The 19,169-nt window shown below is 35.9% G+C and overlaps 1 protein-coding gene and 1 pseudogene across 1 annotated transcript in view; one reads left to right on the forward strand and one right to left on the reverse strand.

The window, feature by feature from the left end:
* Window positions 1-223: 223 nt before the first annotated feature.
* TRAM1 (translocation associated membrane protein 1) overlaps window positions 224-19,169 on the reverse strand; it is a 34,037-nt gene continuing 15,091 nt past the window's right edge. The window contains 5 exon segments of the mRNA XM_025477960.3: window positions 224-1,803; window positions 8,889-9,049; window positions 9,391-9,534; window positions 11,382-11,486; window positions 11,593-11,663. Of these exon segments, the coding sequence (XP_025333745.1) occupies window positions 1,730-1,803; window positions 8,889-9,049; window positions 9,391-9,534; window positions 11,382-11,486; window positions 11,593-11,663 (555 nt within the window). The 3' untranslated portion in view covers window positions 224-1,729.
* On the forward strand, window positions 3,423-3,964 carry LOC118352741 (40S ribosomal protein S8-like; annotated as a pseudogene).

A 19,169-nucleotide genomic window follows, 5' to 3' on the forward strand; every position in this document is an offset into this window, starting at 1 on the left:
GCTCCATGCAGGGAGCCTGATGTGGGACTTGATCCCGGGACTCCGGGGTCACACCCCGAGCCAAAGGCAGATGCTCAACCACTGAGCCACCCAGGCGTCCCGGGAAAGGCTGTTCTCAAGGTCTATCAAGAGTATGCTCTTTAAACATGGTACATTTTAATGAGATTAAATCTTAAACAGCATAAAAACTTGCCAACAATAAAGAAAACGTCCAGGATACAGCTTGTGAAAGTAAAAATTTTATTTTGTTTGATTTCTCAATGTATAGTTCAATATAATGCCAGTTTTTATTGGCAAAAATTTGGTTCCACTGAAACTCCATGATGCTACAGAGAGCTACTACTTTTTCCAGGAAGTAAACAGCTGGAAATAGAAAGCACAACTTTCTAGCAGCATGGCAACTTATTAAACTGCAGACCTAACAAGCCTGCAACTTTTATACTAAAAATGGCACAAACATGAGCTGGTGACAAAAGTGAGAAATGGAGAACAAGATGTGAACACCAAAAGGAGCAGTATAGGTACTGTGAAGACAACAAAAAAACCAAATATAGCTGTAAGAATTTTTAAGGATAATTATAGAAAAGGGAACCAAATGTTTTACTCAAATGTTTTTTAGAGCCTTTCTGTAGAGATACAAATATATATATATATATTTATCCAAAAATATGTTTTATACAGATAAATGCTTCTCAATTAAAGATGGGACCAAAGCTATAGTTATAACATAAAGCACTGTCTTTTGTAAGACTATTTATCCAACTGAATTTTCAATTTCTTTAAGATTAGTGCAGTAAATGTTTCCAAATATAATTACCCGACATTCTTTTATAGATATAAATTAAGTAGGCATTATTTTTAAAAAGGGTTTGCAGGTTAAACAATATTTTTCTAAGATGCTGTGCATATCGACCTTATAAGCCCCATTAAGAATCATTATTAATAAACATATCAAAAAGGGCTATAGTCGTATTTGCTTCTTTATAGTAAATATTTAATTTTCTGATTTTCAGTTTACAAGTGTTGAAAATGCTCAAGAAAGGATTTTACTTCACAGGTACTTTTATGTTCATATATTTTTGATTCAATATATATGGCAATAACTCTCCACACATTGTAACCAATAGTATGTTGTGGTTGTTTTTTAAAATGGGGATGTAACATTAACAACCATTACCTATAAAATAAAGCACACAATTATTATAGTGAATTTACAAATCTTTTTTCCCAGGTGTAAAGACTACAAAAATTCCTAAAAATTAGAGAACACTGAAAACATATTAAAGTTTGACTTCCAACTGTATAGTATTTCCATTTTACCCTGAAAGATAACTTAAAAAATATGACCTTGCTGGAAGAGGCCATCTTGCTAATACAAAAAATTGGTGAGAGCAAGAAATTTTATCACTGTTATGTAGAATTTTTGTAAATAGTTATCTCTCCAAATCATTAGAAAAACATTCAAAGATAAAAAACAAAATAGAATATGGTGGTGGTCCCTAAACTATTTTGAAGGCAGGTAGCTTAGTCTAAGCTAAAATATTTTTCTCACTCATAGTAATCATCCTTCCCTCAAATGCCCTTTAAAAAAATGCATGAAACAACAGTACAATAGCAAGAATCAAAGAGCACAAACTGTATTTTCAAGGACAGAAAAAATCTCTAGTGCTGAAAGATATAGTAAAAAGCAGATTTCTTTGGGGACATTAATCAATTAGATTATAATTCATTATGAAGATTTCTCTTTTCTATTACGGGGAGAGTCAGCTCCATTTGAAGTTACTGTTCCATTTACACCATTTTCTGAAAAGAGAAAAGAATCAGTGTTACTGTTTTTAATAAAGAAATCCAAATTAATATCATCTTTATACATAAAAGTACCTTCAGAAAAGTAAGTTTAAAAATCTAATAAATATCTGAATACCCTTAGGTAAAACTTATTTAGCAGTAATTAATCCTTACCAGTATTTAACCAATCATAAAATCTGGTAACACGTTAAACACAATGAACTAAAAGTAGCAAATTTTTAAAGATTTTATTTATTTATTTATTTGAGATGGGGGGAGGGGGACACAGGCAGGACAGAGGGAGAAAGAATCTGAGGCAGACTCTGCACTGAGCACAGAGCCCAATGTGGGGCTCAATCTCACAACCATGAGATCATGACCTGAGCTGAAACCAAGAGTCAGGTGCTTAACCAACTGAGCCACCCAGGTGCGGGCGGAAGGAAGGAAGGAAATTTACTTACTTACTTACTTACTTTACTTACTTTACTTACTTACTTACTTACTTACTTACTTACTTATTTATTTATTTATTTATTTATTTATTTATTTATGACAGATTGAGAGAGAGGCAGAGACACAGGCAGAGGGAGAAGCGGGCTCCATGCAGGGAGCCTGACGCGGGACTCAATCCTGGGATTCTAGGATCATGCCCTGGGCTGAAGGCAGATGCTAAACTGCTGAGCCACCCAGGGATCCCTAGTAGTAAATTAAAAACAACAACAGCAATATATTAATTACATCTCAATTAAAAATAAAGCATTACTACTGAAAGCAGAAAAAAGTGGAAGACAGAATACTCTAAAAAACAATTATAAGAATTTTAAAATAGTAGTCTTAAGAGTAGTGCTTTTGGTAGCAATAAACACTCTTTTCTCATTTGGAAACAAAGTTTTTGGGGATATGTTTCCTTACAAGACATAATAAAGTCAGTGTTTAGGATAACTCTTATGTTTAGGAGTGTTATATGGCTGCCTTCTTCAAGTTATTATGGAGATACCAATCTATTGATCAATTGATTGATTTATAGCTAATGTCAGACTAATCTTGCCTTCAAAAATATTCATCGAAGTTGGAATACAAAAATGGCTGTTTGAAGAGAAAAAAACAACCCAAGGCTGCTGTGTATTCTCCCATAAGGTATTTGCCAATTACTTGAATGTGCACGCATGAAGCAAGACTCAGAGAAATTAAACAGAAAGCAACTCCTATGCAAGTACAAAGCTAAACAGAGTACTGATTAGTTTCATAAAGACAGGAAGAAAAAAATTTGAATCTACAGTCAGAGAAGACAGACTGTACTAACGGTTGACTTTCTAGGAATGAGGGCAAACTAGAAATAGATAAGCTTTGACAGGACAGAAGGATCTACCCATATTCAATCCAGAGCCTCTATAAAGTCACTAGGACTTATATACATTTTTACATTAAATGTCCAGTATTCAATTAAAAATTACCAGGTATGCCAGAAAGCAAGACCAAATGACTAAAAGCTAAGAAAGAAATCTATCAGGAATAGATCTTTGCTCTTTTCAGCAGCACCAAGTGATGAGCATCTATTGAGACAAGTGGTACAAGCCCTGCAAGATGAGGGGCAAGAGAAAGCTCTACTACAAGAAGCACATGTATGAGCTAGGATGCTCTACCACATACACACAGGCCCAATCTGGGGAGGCAAGAAGAAATACCCTGCCTTGAGGCTGGATGTGGGGAACTTCTCTTGAGGGCTGAGTGTTTAAGTACCAGAAAGGAATTATCAGATATTGTCTACAAAGCATCCAACAATGAATTAGTCCACACCAAGACCCTGATAAGGAATTGTACTGTTCTCATTACAGCACACAGTATTGTGGTATGCGTCCCACTATGTACTATCTCTGGGCTGCAAGAAGGGGGCTAAGTTGACTCCTAAGGAGGAAGAGATTTTAAACAAAAAAGAATCAAAGAAAATTCAGAAGAAATATAACGAAAGAAAAAAGAATGCCAAAATCAACAGTTTTTTGGAGGTGCAGTTCCATCAGGGCAGGCTTCTTGTGTGCACTGTTTGAAGACCAGGCCAGTGTAGTGTGGCTGAGCAGATGGCTATGTGCTAGAGGGCAAGAAGCTAGAGTTCTATTTGACAAAAATCAAGGTCCAGAAAGCAATAAATCCTCCTCCCTCCTCTCTTCGACTCATATAATGAAGGTGTTTACTGTTGAAAAGAAAGGAAAGGAAAGGAAAAGAAAAAGATCCTCAGGTGATCTATATCTGGAGTTATCAAACAGGGACATTAAAAGAACAATGAGTAATATAAATAAATGAACAGATGGAGAATTTCACAAGATAACTAAAATCTTTAATCCTAGAACTGGAAAATATAGTAACTGAAAATACAGACTTAATAAATAAATTTAATAGCAGATTAGGCATAACAAAAGAAATCAGTGAACCAGAAAAAATACTTAGATTGAAATTTAGAAAGAAGGGATGAAAAATGCAGAAGGCATGAAAAGATATAAGACAGGTATAAGAGTTTAACACATATGTTGGAGTCCCAGAAGGAGAGAGAGAATGTGGCAAAGAATATATGAAGAAATTATGGTCAAGAATTTTCCAAAATGATGAAAGAAGCCAAGCCAAGATTCAGGAAGCTCTACATGACAGAGAATAGGATAAATACAAAGAAAATCATACTCAGGCACATCATAGTATAACTGCCAAAAAACAAAGACAATAATTATTAGATTGGATGAAAACAATTAAATCCAATTATATACTACTTAAAAGAAATGCAATTTACATTTGAAGACAAAGAAAGGTTTAAAGTAGAGAAATACAGAAAAGATACATCTTAACATTTTACCAAAAAAAAAAAGTTGGTGTAGCTAAATTCAGACATTTACTAGAGATGAAGATGGACTTTCCATAAGAGAAAAGGACAAATTCAACAGGAATTTGTAACCCTAGATTTAGATGTACCTATAATACATGTTCAAAATATTTAAAGCAAAAACTTATATAAGCTACAAGGAAATGTGGTATCTCCTGCAATAACTGATTGAACAAACAGAACTCCATCTACCAAATCAGTAAAGATATAAAAGATTGAATAACACAACTAACAAATCTGACCTGATATACAGCATAATACCCAGCAGATTCAGAAAACACATACTAAAAAAAAATAAAGATATTATTTATTTATTCAGAGAGAGAGAGAGAGAGAGAGAGGCAGAGACACCGGCAGAGGGAGAAGCAGGCTCCATGCAGAGAGCCTGATGTGGGACTCGATCCAGGGTCTCCAGGATCACGCCCTGGGCTGCAGGCGGCGCTAAACCGCTGTGCCACCAGGGCTGCCCAGAAAACACATACTTTAGAAGTCTAAACAGAATATTTACCAAAACTGAACACCTGGCTGAGCCATAATGAAAGTCTCAACAAATTCCAAAGAATTGAAATAATTCAGGAACAAAAAGAAAACTAGAAAATGCCCACGTAGTTGTAAATTAAACAATGCATTAATACATGATGTATGGGTCAAAGAAGAAATCAAATTGGAATTGTAATATCCTGAACTGAATGATAATGAAAAAGACATACCAGAATTTGTGAAATTCAATTAAAGCACTGCTGAAAGGGAAAGTTTGTCTTTAATTGCAAGTAATTCATGAGATGGGCAGAAAATCAATGATGTAAAGATCCATCTCAAGACAGTAAACCACAAATAACAAAACAGCAAATCAAGACCAAAAAAAGGGAAATAGGAACAGAAATCAATGATATGACTAAGAAAATCAATGAAAAAAAGCCCATAAATGTTAGTTCTTGGCTGATGGCAAAGAGAGACAGAAGGGCATAAATTACCAACACATGAAATAAAGTATCACTGTTCTACACAAATTAGTAAGAGGGCAGTATGAATAATTTTACCAATACACTTGCGAAGTTAGAGGAAATGGACAAATTCCTTGAAAAACACATTTCAGAAGAGACACAATAAAGAATAAAAATCTGAATAATCTTATCTATTAAAGAATGTAAATCTATAGGTAAATATCCTACCCTAGAGAAGATTCTAAGTAGCTTCACTGGTAGATTCTTCTAAACATTTAGGTAAGAAATAATGCTGACATCACACAAAGGATAAAACTGCTCAATACTTTTTATAAAGTCACCATAACCCTGATACCAAGATCTGATGAGAATACAGCAAAAACAAAAACAGGCTAAATGGAGGCCGAGTTTTTATATGAACACAAGTGTAAAAATTACAACAAAATACTGAAAACACCAATCTACTAAAAATGATGTATTATCATCAGCAACTTGAATTTATGCCAGAAATGCAAGACTGGTTTTACATTTGAAAATAAATGTATTACAAAAAAATACACATCAATATCCATTATGAATACAGATATAAAAATGCTCAATAAAATACTAGCAAACCAAATCAAACAACATCTAAAGAGAATTATATACCATGACCAAATGGGATTTATCCCAGGAATACATTGTTGGCTTAATGTTCAAAAATCAACTAATAGTAATACATGATATCAATAATATGTAGGACAAGAACTATTTGATGATCTCAGGAGATGCAGAAAGTGCAAGTGACAAAATCTAATATCCTCTCATGATAAAAACACTAACAAACTAGAAATAGAAGGGAACTTCCTTAAGCTGATAAAGGCACTCACGAAAACCCACAGGTAACATCATTAATGGTAAAAGGATGCTTTCCTAATATCAGGGGAAGATGAGGATGTTTGGGCTTACCACTTCTACTTAACATTGTTTTGGAGACTCTAGCTAAGGCAATTTGTCAAGAATATGAAATAAAAATCATCCAGATTAAACAGGAGGAAGTAAAACTATTTCTATCTGCAGATGACATGAAAATGCAAAGGAATCCACTAAAAAAAACCCAGTACTAAATAATAAAAATAAAAAGTTCAGCAATGTTGCAGGACAAAAGATCAATATGGAAAAATCAATTGTGTTTCTATATATTGGCAATAAACAATACAAAAATGAAATTAAGAAAGATAATTCTATTTAGAATATCGTCAAAAAAAGAATACTTAGGAATAAAAAGAAGTACAAGACTTATACACTGATAACTATAAAATGTAACTAAAAGAAATGAAAAGGAGAATCCAAATAAATGGAAGGACATTTATGATTCTTGACAGATTCAAAGTAATCCATATGAAAAGCCCAGCTGGCTTTTGGAGAAATTGACAAGCTGATCCTAAAATTCATGCGGAAGTGCAAGGGACCCAGAATAACCAAAGCATGAAGAAACCTAACAAAATGGAGGACTCACACTTCCTGATTTCAATACCAACTAGAAAGCAACAGTAATCAAGACCATGTGGTACTGGCATAAGAATAGGCATACAGATTAACAGAATAGAACTGAGAGTCCAAAAATAAATTCCTACTTTTTGATCAACTGATTCCTCTCCCCATTGAAAACAAGTTATTTATTCGCTCTGTAAGTAGCTGATCAACTTATTTTCAATGAGAATATCAGGGTAACTCAATAGAGAAAGGTTAGTCTTTTCAACAAATGCTGCAGGGGACAACTGGATATCATATGCAAAAACAATGAATATAAAATGGTGCAGCCACTTTGGTATCAGTTTAGCAGCTCCCCAGCAAATGTTAAATATACAGTTACCATTTGACCTAGCCATACCATACTGTTCCTAGGTATATACTCAAGAGAGCAAAAACAGGTGTTCAAACAAAAACCTGTACATAAATGTTTACAGCAGCATTATTCATATTAGCTAAAGAGTGGGAACCCAAATACCCATCAACTAATAAGTGGATAAAGATAATCTGGTATATTTACACAATGGAAAAAGTATTTGGATATAAACAGGAATAAACTATTGGTATTTACTACAACGTGAATAAAACTTAAGTACATGCTAAGTGAAAGAAACCAGTCACAAAGGATCACAATATATGTATGTCATGTCCAGAAAAGGCCAATCCACAGAGACAGAAAATAAATAAACTGAAACATGTACTTTAAACGGTGAACTTTATGGTATGGTATGTGATTTAGATCCCAACAAAGTGGTTATTATCACTGAAAGTAGTTAATCTAGGCAAATGCAAATATATGCCATATTCATAGGCTAAAGTGCTCAATTCTCCTTGAAATGATCTACAGATTCGATGTAATTCCAATCTAAAATCCCAGCATGATTTTTTGGGGGATGGGGGGAAGGTGGAAATTGACCAAGATGTACTAAAATTTATATGAAATGAGCAAAGGCCCAAGAACTGCTGAGACAAGCTTGAGTAGGATAAGGCTAGAGGACATAAACTATCAAATATGAAGACTTTTAAGGAGCAAATCAGAGTTGATATATTTTTTAAAACTGGAACTTCTGTTTTACAATTTCAAGTATAACACCAACTACAAGTTGAAAAAATTACTGCGATGTCAAAGTATTTTCAATTAAAAGCAAGACAGAAAAGAGGTTAGATGCAGGTTCAGAAATGAAGGATCAAGCAATCAAGTTACAGAAAAAGCTGCTCTACTTGGGACTAAAGGCAGATGGGAAGGGGCTAAAAAGAGGTTTTGTTTTTTAAATATGAGTAAGATGCTTGAAAGCACAAACTACTTCTTGCTAGGTTAGTTATTCACTACTAAAATGGCCAATATATATTGGTCTAATGGAAAGCTTAGGAGAAAGAATTTTGGGGACAGCTTTTGGGGAATAACTGACTCCAGGGAATCAACCATCTGTCAAATGGGATAAGTTTGTGTTGCCTCTGATTTTGCTAAAAACAGAGTAACATTTTCTTTATAAGATTTTAGGGGTAGCTGGGTGGCTCAGCCGGTTAAGCTTCTGACTCTTGGTTTCAGCTCAGGTCATGATCTCAGGGTTCGGAGACTGAATCCTTGCTGGGCTCTGCACTCAGCACAGAGTCTGCTTGTCCCTCTCCCTCTGCTCCTCCCCCTGCTCATTGCTCTAATAAAAATTTTTTAATTTTTAAATTTTGATTATTTTAAATTAAGTTTAGAATAAGGCCCCATAACATTTTTTAAAAAATGTTTTCTATTTCAGCTTTTCCGCTGCTTACTGAATACAAACCTGTTCCTTTTCTAGAAGACCTGCCTTTAGTTACTGTTGGTTTCTTCTTCACAACTGGTGCCTGAAAAGTAGAATGTTCCCTCCACCTCCGAAGCTGAAAATTAATGAACTTCCACATCATGAATGCTTGGGTAATGCAAATGGATGCCAGGACAGCAATTCTGAGAATAAATAGGTTAAAAAACAAAAAAAAAATTAGAGTATATTAGAGCAATGCCATTGAATGGGTATTCTATCTCGCATTGATAGTATTAACTTGGTGCTAAATTCCCACTGGTGATACGATTACATTAATAAACAATGATTTCATTAATGGTTAATTTCTAAATTCAAAGAGATCCTTTAGTATTTCATCTGAGACATATGCTACTGCAGCAGGTTTGAAATCCAATGACAGTGTTCCCCCCATATTTGTTTATTTTTTAAAGTTGATTTACATCATAAATGGATAATATATATTATATAGGAGTAAAAAGTGAGAAAAATGTTAAATTGACTGTACCTTACAGCTAACACATTGAAGTTCCCAGCACTGAAATCCAGTTTCTGATTCTCTGCTCTTGCAAGGCCAAAGCCAACAGTGAGTACTGAAAGAATTAAAGTCAGAAGTCTTCCCAAAACAAACAGAACTGCCCACAGAGAAAACCTGGAAGAAAAATGTCCCAAATCAAATTGATTAAATTGTAATGATATGAAAAGATTCTAACAGGATCAGATTCCTAATAAGTAAATGCGTATTAAAACATTTCTTATTGTACTGCAAAAAAGATCCTGAAGTATAATGTTTGGGATATGCTATATATCACATTCTTGGAGATACATAACATAGCTTATATAAGATTTTAGAATATCAAGTAAAGAAATAATTGATTTTTTGTTTAGCTGATCGGTTTTATTTTTATTCTATTATTTTTTTAAAGATTTTATTTATTTATTTGACAGTGAGAGAGCGTGCATGTGCACAAGCAATTGGGAATGGCAGGGAGAGAGAGAAGTGGGCTCCCCACTGGGATCATGACCTGAGTGAAGACAGATGGTTAACCAACTGAGTCACCCAGGCATCCCCAATCTCCTTTTTAAAATATAACTATTGGGGTGCCTGGGTGGCTAAGTGATTGAGCATCTGCCTCTGGCTCATCTTTTTTTTTTTTTTTAAGATTTTATTTATTTATTCATGAGAGACAGAGAGAGAGAGAAGCAGGCTCCATGCAGGGAGCCCGATGTGGGACTCGATGGGGACTCCAGGATCACGCCCTGGGCAGGTGCTAAACCTCTGAGCCACCCAGGGATCCCCAATAAATAAATAAAAACCTAAACCCCCCCCCCCAAAAACCATCATTAATGATCCTCAAAGCTACTGGTATATAGAACAATTTTGAAAAATGCTGGCCAAAACAAAAGCTGTCATGTGAACAGGACACCCAATTCCTACTTAATACACCTTGTTTTACCTTTTTTCTTTCTTTCTTTTTTTACAAGTCATACGGCTCCAATTCTGTTGTTGTTGTCTTTTTAAAATATTTTTATTTATTTATTCAGGAGAGACACAGAGAAAGAGGCAGAGACATAGGCAGAGAGAGAAGCAGGCTCCATCTGGGAAGCCTGATGTGGGACTCGATCCTGGGACTCCAGGATCACGCCCGGGCCAAGAAGGCGGTGCTGAACTGCTGATAGGCGTCCCCCAATTCTGTTTTCAGTCCAGTTTTCCCACAGAAATATTTTAGCATCTTTTGGACTATATAATCTATTATATTATTTTGTTTTTTTCTTTCCCTATTCTTCTAGTCACTTCCCTATTACTTTTCCTCCAAAATAAAAACAGGCATTAAACAAAAGGACAATTATAATAGAACAGTAAACCCAAAAAAAACTTTAAAAGTACATGTTCCAATGTAACATATCTCTACCTAAGATGAGACTCCAATTTAGAGATTAAAATACCCACCTGAATTGTGAAGTTGTTTCACATTAAATTAAAGCTACTACTGGGTACCTAGGTGGCTCAGCGGTTGAGCATCTGCCTTTGGCTCAGGTTGTGATCCTGGGGTCCTGGGATTAAGTCCTGCATCAGGCTCCCTGCAGGGAGCCTACTTCTCCCTCTGCCTATGTCTCTGCCTCTCTCTGTGTGTCTCTAATGAATAGATAAAATCTTTTTTAAAAAAAATAAAGCTACTACTAAAAGGGACACCTGTGTGGCTCAGCTGAGCATCTTCCTTTGGCTCAAGTCATGATCTCATAGTCCTGGGATCGAATCCCACATCAGGCTCCATGCTCATCAGGGGGTCGGTTTCTCCCTTTCCCTCTGCCCTTCCCCTCTGCTCATGTTCTCTCTCTCAAATAAATACAATCTTAAAAAAAAAAATTTAAAGCTACTGCTAACAGCTCACAGAATGATATAATTGCCCCCAGCATAGACCTTGGCAATAGCACAGTCCTTGGCAACACAGACACTGATTTTAATTATACAACAAAGAGAATGGCTAAACAACTTACCCTTTCTGATACTTTTCATCACTAAAATAAAACAGGCGGGAAATATGGAAGAGAAATTCAACAAAATAATGTAGCACCAGAAGAACAAGTCCTAGATGATTCAAGCTGTTAAAGGAACATATTTAAAATGTAAAGGTTAATTATCAATTAACATAGACTGACACAATATCTACCCAGTCCATTTATACATCTAAGCAAAAGCCCAACTCACTTTAAAAGATAAGCCCCGGCAATGTGAAAGAGGTAAAGACCAATGTAGACAAGCTGACGAGGAATATCTTCCTGTAAATAGAGAGATGCATTATAGATTAAAACAGGCTGAAACACTTCCGTGTACAGCACATTGTACTGTTTCATGAAAATTTTATTACCGATTTCACACACACATATATACATTAGATTATGATGTAAAACCTTATTTTTCATCTTGAGTTACAGTCACAAATGTTTGTAAAAACTGAGTGTTAAACTCAATAAACTTGTTCATTTATGAAATGCGTATACATCTCATTTCTGCTCTGGTTTTTGCTGTGTTCCATGTATATAAGGGACATAGTTATAGTAGCCTGACATATATAGTATAAGGCTATATTAAGCCTGGTTAGTACTATTCGTGTACTACAGCTGCTAATTCCAATTTTTAAACAGAGGGTTGATATCAAGTGGACTGAAATGCGTTCCTTTGGAACGTCACTAAACTCATCTCTGGAATCTAGTACAGCTGAGTACAGGTCTCTATTGGCTCTCTACTACTTCTACTTTTCTATAGAGTTACTTCTCCAAATCTTCAGAGAAAGAGTAGAGATTTTATAATTATAGTTTTGAAATTGAAAATTATTCTCAGGATGCCCGGATGGCTCAGTGATTGGGGGGCTGCCTCGGGCTCAGGTGGTGATCCCAGGATCTGGGATCGAGCCCCGCATCAGGCTCCTGTGAAGAGCCTACTTCTCCCTCTACCTGTGTCTCTGCCGCTCTCTCTTTCTGTTATCTCTCATGAATAAATAAAGCTTTAAAAAAAAAAAAAAAGAAAATTCTTCTCTAGTAAGAATGGTACAAAGATCAAGTATTAGAAAGGTAAAACATAAAACAGTTGAATAGTACTATATATGGTACTGTTTTGGGACTCTCAGGGGAAAAAAACCTAAGATATGATACCAGTTTATAGCTGTCTTCCAATTGGGAGAGAAAGGATCTTTGAAAATTAGCTGTCTTAAGATTCTCTCCACATAATTTTCAAACTTCCAATGAAATATTTCTCCTTACAAAATGAGAGGGCACCTGGATGGTTCAGTTGGTTAAGAGGCTGCCTTCATCTCAGGTCATGATCTTGGGGTCCTGGGATCAAGCCCTGCATTGGGCGGTCTGCTTCTCCCTCTTCCAATGCCCCTCCCCCCAGCTCATGTGCTCTCTCTTTCAAATAAATATCTTAAAAAAAAAAAAAAAAAGGAGAGAGGGAGAACAGAGTGAAGACTAACATGCTGAAGTTCAACCATACGGGAACCTTTTTCTGTTCTTGCCATCATTTCAGAACAGGTCATCTACAATGTTATAAATGTAATTTCATATGCTATGAATACACGTGTCACTATATACACATGATATACAGGTTTCCCAAAGTGTGGTGTTTATATCATTCATAATGTACAACATGATTTTAGTCCACAACAAAATACTTTTAACTATAATTTTAAATAAAGTATCTTAAATTAAAGTAGCATGTAAATGAATGTTATAGGAAATACTACCATATTCCTTCAGATGTGTTAATCTATGTTCCACACTTCTGAGGAAAAAAGAGACTAAGGGACTCTTGATACTTATAACAAAAGCTTCATAGTTTCTTAATTGCTGACTCAACACTAAACTCATTTTATTACATAAAAACTTGTTTAAGTCAATGTAGCCAATTTGCTGGAATAACTGCTGGAAAAACTTTTACAGAATATAACTTCCTGGGGGGGATTAAAAAATTAATTTTAAAGGAAAAAAACAAATTTTAAAAATACATCATTTAGTAGAGAACCTAAGCTGCCTATTTCTTCCCTTTCTGACAAATCTAAAAACACTATTATAAATTACAATCTACATTTCTGAAAACTATTCTGCTTCTCTTGTATCTTTTTGTTCTTAAATCTCAATCTAATTAGGGAAAGTGATGTTGAAGTTTCTTTTTTAACTTCAGGTTCAACTCTGCATTTTAGCCTTGCTCTTGTTGACAATCAACTGAGTCAGTAATGAAGAGTAAAATAACATCACCAACTTTTTTTTTTTTTTAAGATTTTATTTATTCATGAGAGACAGAGACAGAGAGAGAAAGAGAGAGAGAGAGAGGCAGAGGCACAAACAGAGGGAGAAGCAGGCTCCATGCAGGGAGCCTGATGTGGGACTCGATCCTGGGACTCCAGGATCATGCCCTGAGTGAGACGCTCAACCGCTGAGCCACCCAGGCGTCCCTCATCGCCAGCTTCTATTTTCATAACCATCAAATACCTAGAAATGGCTTTTTAAAATATTTTATTTATTCCAGAAGAGAGAGTGTGCATGCGAGTGAGGGGAAGAAAAGAGGGAGGAGAGAATCTCAAGCAGACTCTGCACTGAGCACATAGCCTGATGAGGGGCTTGATCCCTGAACCCTGAGATCCAAAACCAAGAGTGGGACACTTAACTGAGTTAAGCCACCCAGGTGACCTGCAGTTCATTAATCTTTAAACAAATAAATAAGCAAAACCTCATTTCTGGTTCCTGATAGAAAATGTTTATTTATACAATAAAATTGTAGGATGATGTGTGAAAATGTCTTGAGAAACCAAAAACAGCTTTCTCCCAGCCTCTTTTTTATTTACCTAGACACTAGATTTAAAAAGAATGACCACTGCTCTTGAATGGCATGCTGACTCCGGAACTGGGATCTGATATGGTCAGTGAATTCAGATAGCCAAGTTTCACCCAGCTGCCTCTGTTTCTCATTCCCAAGGGAAATGTGTAACTGGAGACCATGGTGCTAGGGAAGTTGTTGTTGGCCTCTGACACATAAGCATCTTGCCTGTGCGGGTGTAACCCCACGAGGATTAGAGAATGTCATGAGTCTGGTTTAGAACAGGGTGCCATTACAGCCATTTCCTAAATGAAATTTAGATAAAATTTCTCATTTAAAAAATTATGCTATATTATCCCCATTACCTCTGTAATCTTAAAAGAATATGGGAACGCCTTTAATGTAGAGTGTGTTCTCCAGTTCACAATAAGCTCCATCACTCCCTGTAGTACTATATTCCTCCCTGTCATTCATTTATTTTTACTTTTTCTTGAGTGAGGCTTTGAGTGTACAAACATTGCTTTAGAGACATTGGTTGATTTGTATATAACTGAAGGGAATATTATTTAGAAAGATATTTCTTAATACTTTGTACTTTGGAAAGCTTTAGAAACTACTTCAAAAGCTTGCTTGGGGCATCTGAGTGGTTTCAGTCAGTTAAGCATCCGACTCTTGGTTTCGGCTCAGGTCATAATCTCAGTGTCAGGATATCGACCCCACATAGGGCTCTGCATGCTGCTTGTCCCTCTTTACCACCCCTCCATGCTCTCTCTCTCTCAAAAATAAATAAAAAATAAAGATTAACAAACTTCTTGTATACTTGAATGGAAAAAATACATAATAAAAATGTGTTATTAGAAAGGCTTTATCAAATTTTAGGGGCACCTGGGTGGCTAAATCAGTTAAGCAGCAGATTCTTGGTTTTGGCTGAGGTTATGATCTCAAGTTTGTGAGATCAAGCCCCACATCAGGCTCCACACTTAGCAGTGAGTCTGCTTGCTCCTCTCCCTCAACCTGCTCATGCATATACCCTCAGATAAATAAATAAAATCTTAAAAAAAAAAAGAATATAAAACTTTGATGAAATACTTGACACAGAAAGAGCATAAGCAGGGGGAGCAGCAGGCAGAGGGAGAGGGAAGTGGAGGGAGAGGGAGAAGCAGGCTCCCCACTGAGCAAGGAGCCCAATGCGGGGTTCCATCCCAGGACCCTCGGATCCTGATGTGAGCCAAAAGCAGACACTTGGGACCCCTGGGTGGTGCAGCGGTTTGGCGCCTGCCTTTGGCCCAGGGCGCGATCCTGGAGACCCGGGATCGAATCCCACGTCGGGCTCCCGGTGCATGGAGCCTGCTTCTCCCTCTGCCTGTGTCTCTGCCTCTCTCTCTCTCTGTGTGACTATCATAAATAAATAAAAATTAAAAAAAAAAAAAAAAAAAAAGCAGACACTTAACTGACTGAGCCACCCAGGCTCCCTTCAAAGTCTTAGATTCTTAATGATGTTTAAATAATTAATATAAGAATGAAATCATGGAATGATGATTTAAAATTCTGTCATTTTCATAGAAAATCTAGTAAATATAGTACATTAAATCAAAATAAGTTCTAAAATGATAAATAACTCCAAGTGACATTTTCAGTTGTTATTCCAACATCTTTTTATTAAAAAGGTGAGTCATATACTTTAGTAAACTTCTATTCTTATAAGAAAATGCGTTTCTTAATTACACTGTACTAAAAAAACTGGACTTTAAATGGAGTATCACAAATATGCCCAAATATATGGCAAAGATTTTCCCCTAAACCACAGATGGAGCCATCTCAAATTTAAATCTTTTTAAAAACTCTTACATAATAGGGATCCATATCGATTATTCTGAATAAGAAATACATGTTTGGGTAAGATACACAGCCTTAAAAACCTCAATCAATGTGATTTCTAAGTCCTTATAGAGGGTCTACAGAGTAATCAGTAGAGGGAAGGTGATATACTTGGAAAAATGGAGTTAGAGGATTCAAAAATGGCTCTAGAGATGAATGACAGATATGAACAACAAAGTTGCATGTGGAAAGTATGAATATAACTTTCATGAAGTAGGAAGAAGAAAAACCATTATTTCTAATTTTAAAAACTTCAGATGATATGCAATTATATGCATGTATAATTAAACTAAGAAAATTGAATATCAGAATTAAGTGTTTGGCTATTTCATTGAGACTTCCTCGAAACCCCATATATGCAAGTTGGCTAAGAAATTACATTGTGAATCTTCTTATTGGCAAAATGGAGTAATGTTTATATTGAGGCATACATTTGTATGTATTTAGAATATTCTCCTTCAAAGAAACTGGTTTGTGACTAACACACCTCTTGAACTGCTACTAACAATAGTGTTCCTTTCTTTCTTCATTTTTCTGTAGAATCAGTTCAAAACAATCACTGTACTAGTTTCTTCCAGTAAAGAGTTCCTCCAAAAATAATTTTCATAGAGTAAATTTTAAGAAACTGTTTAACACATATGCAGCTGTTACTTTCAAATTATGTTAATTACTTGAAACAGTTACTTTCGACTGTCATATGTAGGTGTTAAAAATAGTTTCAGTTAAGTTCTAAGTTATGCAAATTATTCCATAAAAATTAGATTGCATTTCTGGAGAAATGCCATCTGGCAGGAATTGATAAGGAAAGAACTTTGAAAACTAAAATGAACAATTACTTTGAGATGTCCTTCTTTATTTACATGGTCAATGAATAAGACAGAGACATAAAGATTAATAATGAGCCCAGAGGTACTGTCTAGGCTTATACAAGTATGTACATGAAGAAAAGCTTTAAATATCTGAGTTATGGCACATTAAGAAACTATGATGTTCTCAGTAATACTGCCCAACAGAACTTTCTGTTTTTTTTTTTTTTAATTGTAATTACTTTAAATGAGGCTAGTGGCTTCTGTTTTGGACAGTGCAGCTGTAGGACAATGGTGGTTCACATTAGCTGCTTACTGAATATGGAAGGGCTTCTGGAGACTGTGAACCTAAAAATCTTTTTTTTTTTTTTTTTTAAAGATTTTATTTATTTATTCATGATAGTCACACAGAGAGAGAGAGAGAGAGAGAGAGAGGCAGAGACATAGGCAGAGGGAGAAGCAGGCTCCATGCAGGGAGCCCGATGTGGGATTCGATCCCGGGTCTCCAGGATCGCGCCCTGGGCCAAAGGCAGACGCCAAACCGCTGCGCCACCCAGGGATCCCTGAACCTAAGAATCTTAACACAGTTCTAAGCCAAAGGTTTTATGGATCTTCATCATAATCCTTATAATCACCTTAACTAGAAAAACATTCCACTTGAAAAAGAAATCAACATAAAAAGAACTTTCAAACCATAGTACATGAACTCTAATTTGGTGCTGTCTTCTGATCATAGCAGATAACATAAAGATGACAGACACATAGGACACAAAAAACACAGACACAAAGCAGCAATAAATTAGGTACCTATACTCACGGAGTAACTATTTACAATACATATAGAAATAGGTGGGAATTTGCAGAAGGCAGAGATGAACTCGTCACATTATACTTCTATCCTGAGAAGCTTCTCAAAGTAAGGGAGCTTTAAATGTGGAAAAATGTAAATTTATATCTAATAAATAGAGAGTATAAAGAATACTCATGTAGCCATAACCAGCTTCAATAGTTGTTAACTCAGGACCAAAGTTGTTTTATCTGTATTCCTGTATGGGGATTTTAGATATAATCTTTCTTCGAAAAACGGAGTAAGAGTGCTTGATTAATTTAAAGGTATTCCCAGAAAAAGAACTGATGTGCTGGGATCATAAAGTTAGAGAATATCAGTGTGAATGAAGCCCACGGAGAGAAGAGAGGGAAAAGGGAGCATGGAGGAGGTGGTACAAACCAGAGAAACCCACACAGAGCACAGGTGAGCTGCTGTATTTTAGTTTAAAGCAACAGGGAGGGCAGCCCGAGTGGCTCAGCGGTTTAGCGCCACCTTGGGCCCAGGGCATGATCCTGGAGACCCGGGATAGAGTCCCATGGCAGGCGGGATCCCTGCATGGAGCCTGCTTCTCCCTCTGCCTGTGTCTCTGCTTCTCTCTCTGTGTGTCTCTCATGAATAAATAAATACTTAAAAAATAAAATAAAACAACAGGGAGGTGGTACAGGTTTGAGAGAGGAAAGAGTTAAATAAAGGAACTAAAGTTTACTTGGCAATTACCCAAATTCTGACTTTAGAAAAACTACTGCAGGTAAAGTAGAAAGGAGGATATTGCACTGCTCCGGTAGTTACCTGTTCAAATAAAACAAAAAACGCTTTTCTCACATGCTAAAAAAGAATGTTCCACTCATTTTAGGAAAGGCTTCGCTACTGAGTATTTAACTATGGCTCACTTCACTTAATACTGAATTTTTTACTGGGCCTGAACACACAGAATTGTTAGTTGCAGAATAATTTATCCTTTTGTCTCATTTGTGAAACTCCTAAGAATATCAAGAATATAAAACTAGTATTTCAATAAAATAAAAACTAGGGGATCCCTGGGTGGCGCAGCGTTTGGTGCCTGCCTTTGGCCCAGGGCGCGATCCTGGAGACCCGGGATCGAATCCCACATCAGGCTCCCGGTGCATGGAGCCTGCTTCTCCCTCTGCCTGTGTCTCTGCCTCTCTCTCGCTCTCTCTCTGTGTGACTATCATAAATAAATAAACAAAAATTTAAAAAAAGATTATACTAAAAAAAAAATAATATAAAAACTAGTATTACATTTCAAAATTTGTTTAAATTTTATTTTCATTTTTTAAAAATTTTATTTTCAATTACCACTAATACAATTTTAAGATAAGCAATTAACATGTCAAATGTAAAATATTCCAGTCTAAGTTAAAATATGACAAAGGGTTTTTTTCAAGAAATATGTGAGGAATATATTTAGTTTTTTGGAAAGAGGGCAAGTGGGAGAGTAA

Source organism: Canis lupus, chromosome 29 (genome assembly GCF_003254725.2).
Source record: "Canis lupus dingo isolate Sandy chromosome 29, ASM325472v2, whole genome shotgun sequence".
Classification (NCBI taxonomy): domain Eukaryota; kingdom Metazoa; phylum Chordata; class Mammalia; order Carnivora; family Canidae; genus Canis; species Canis lupus.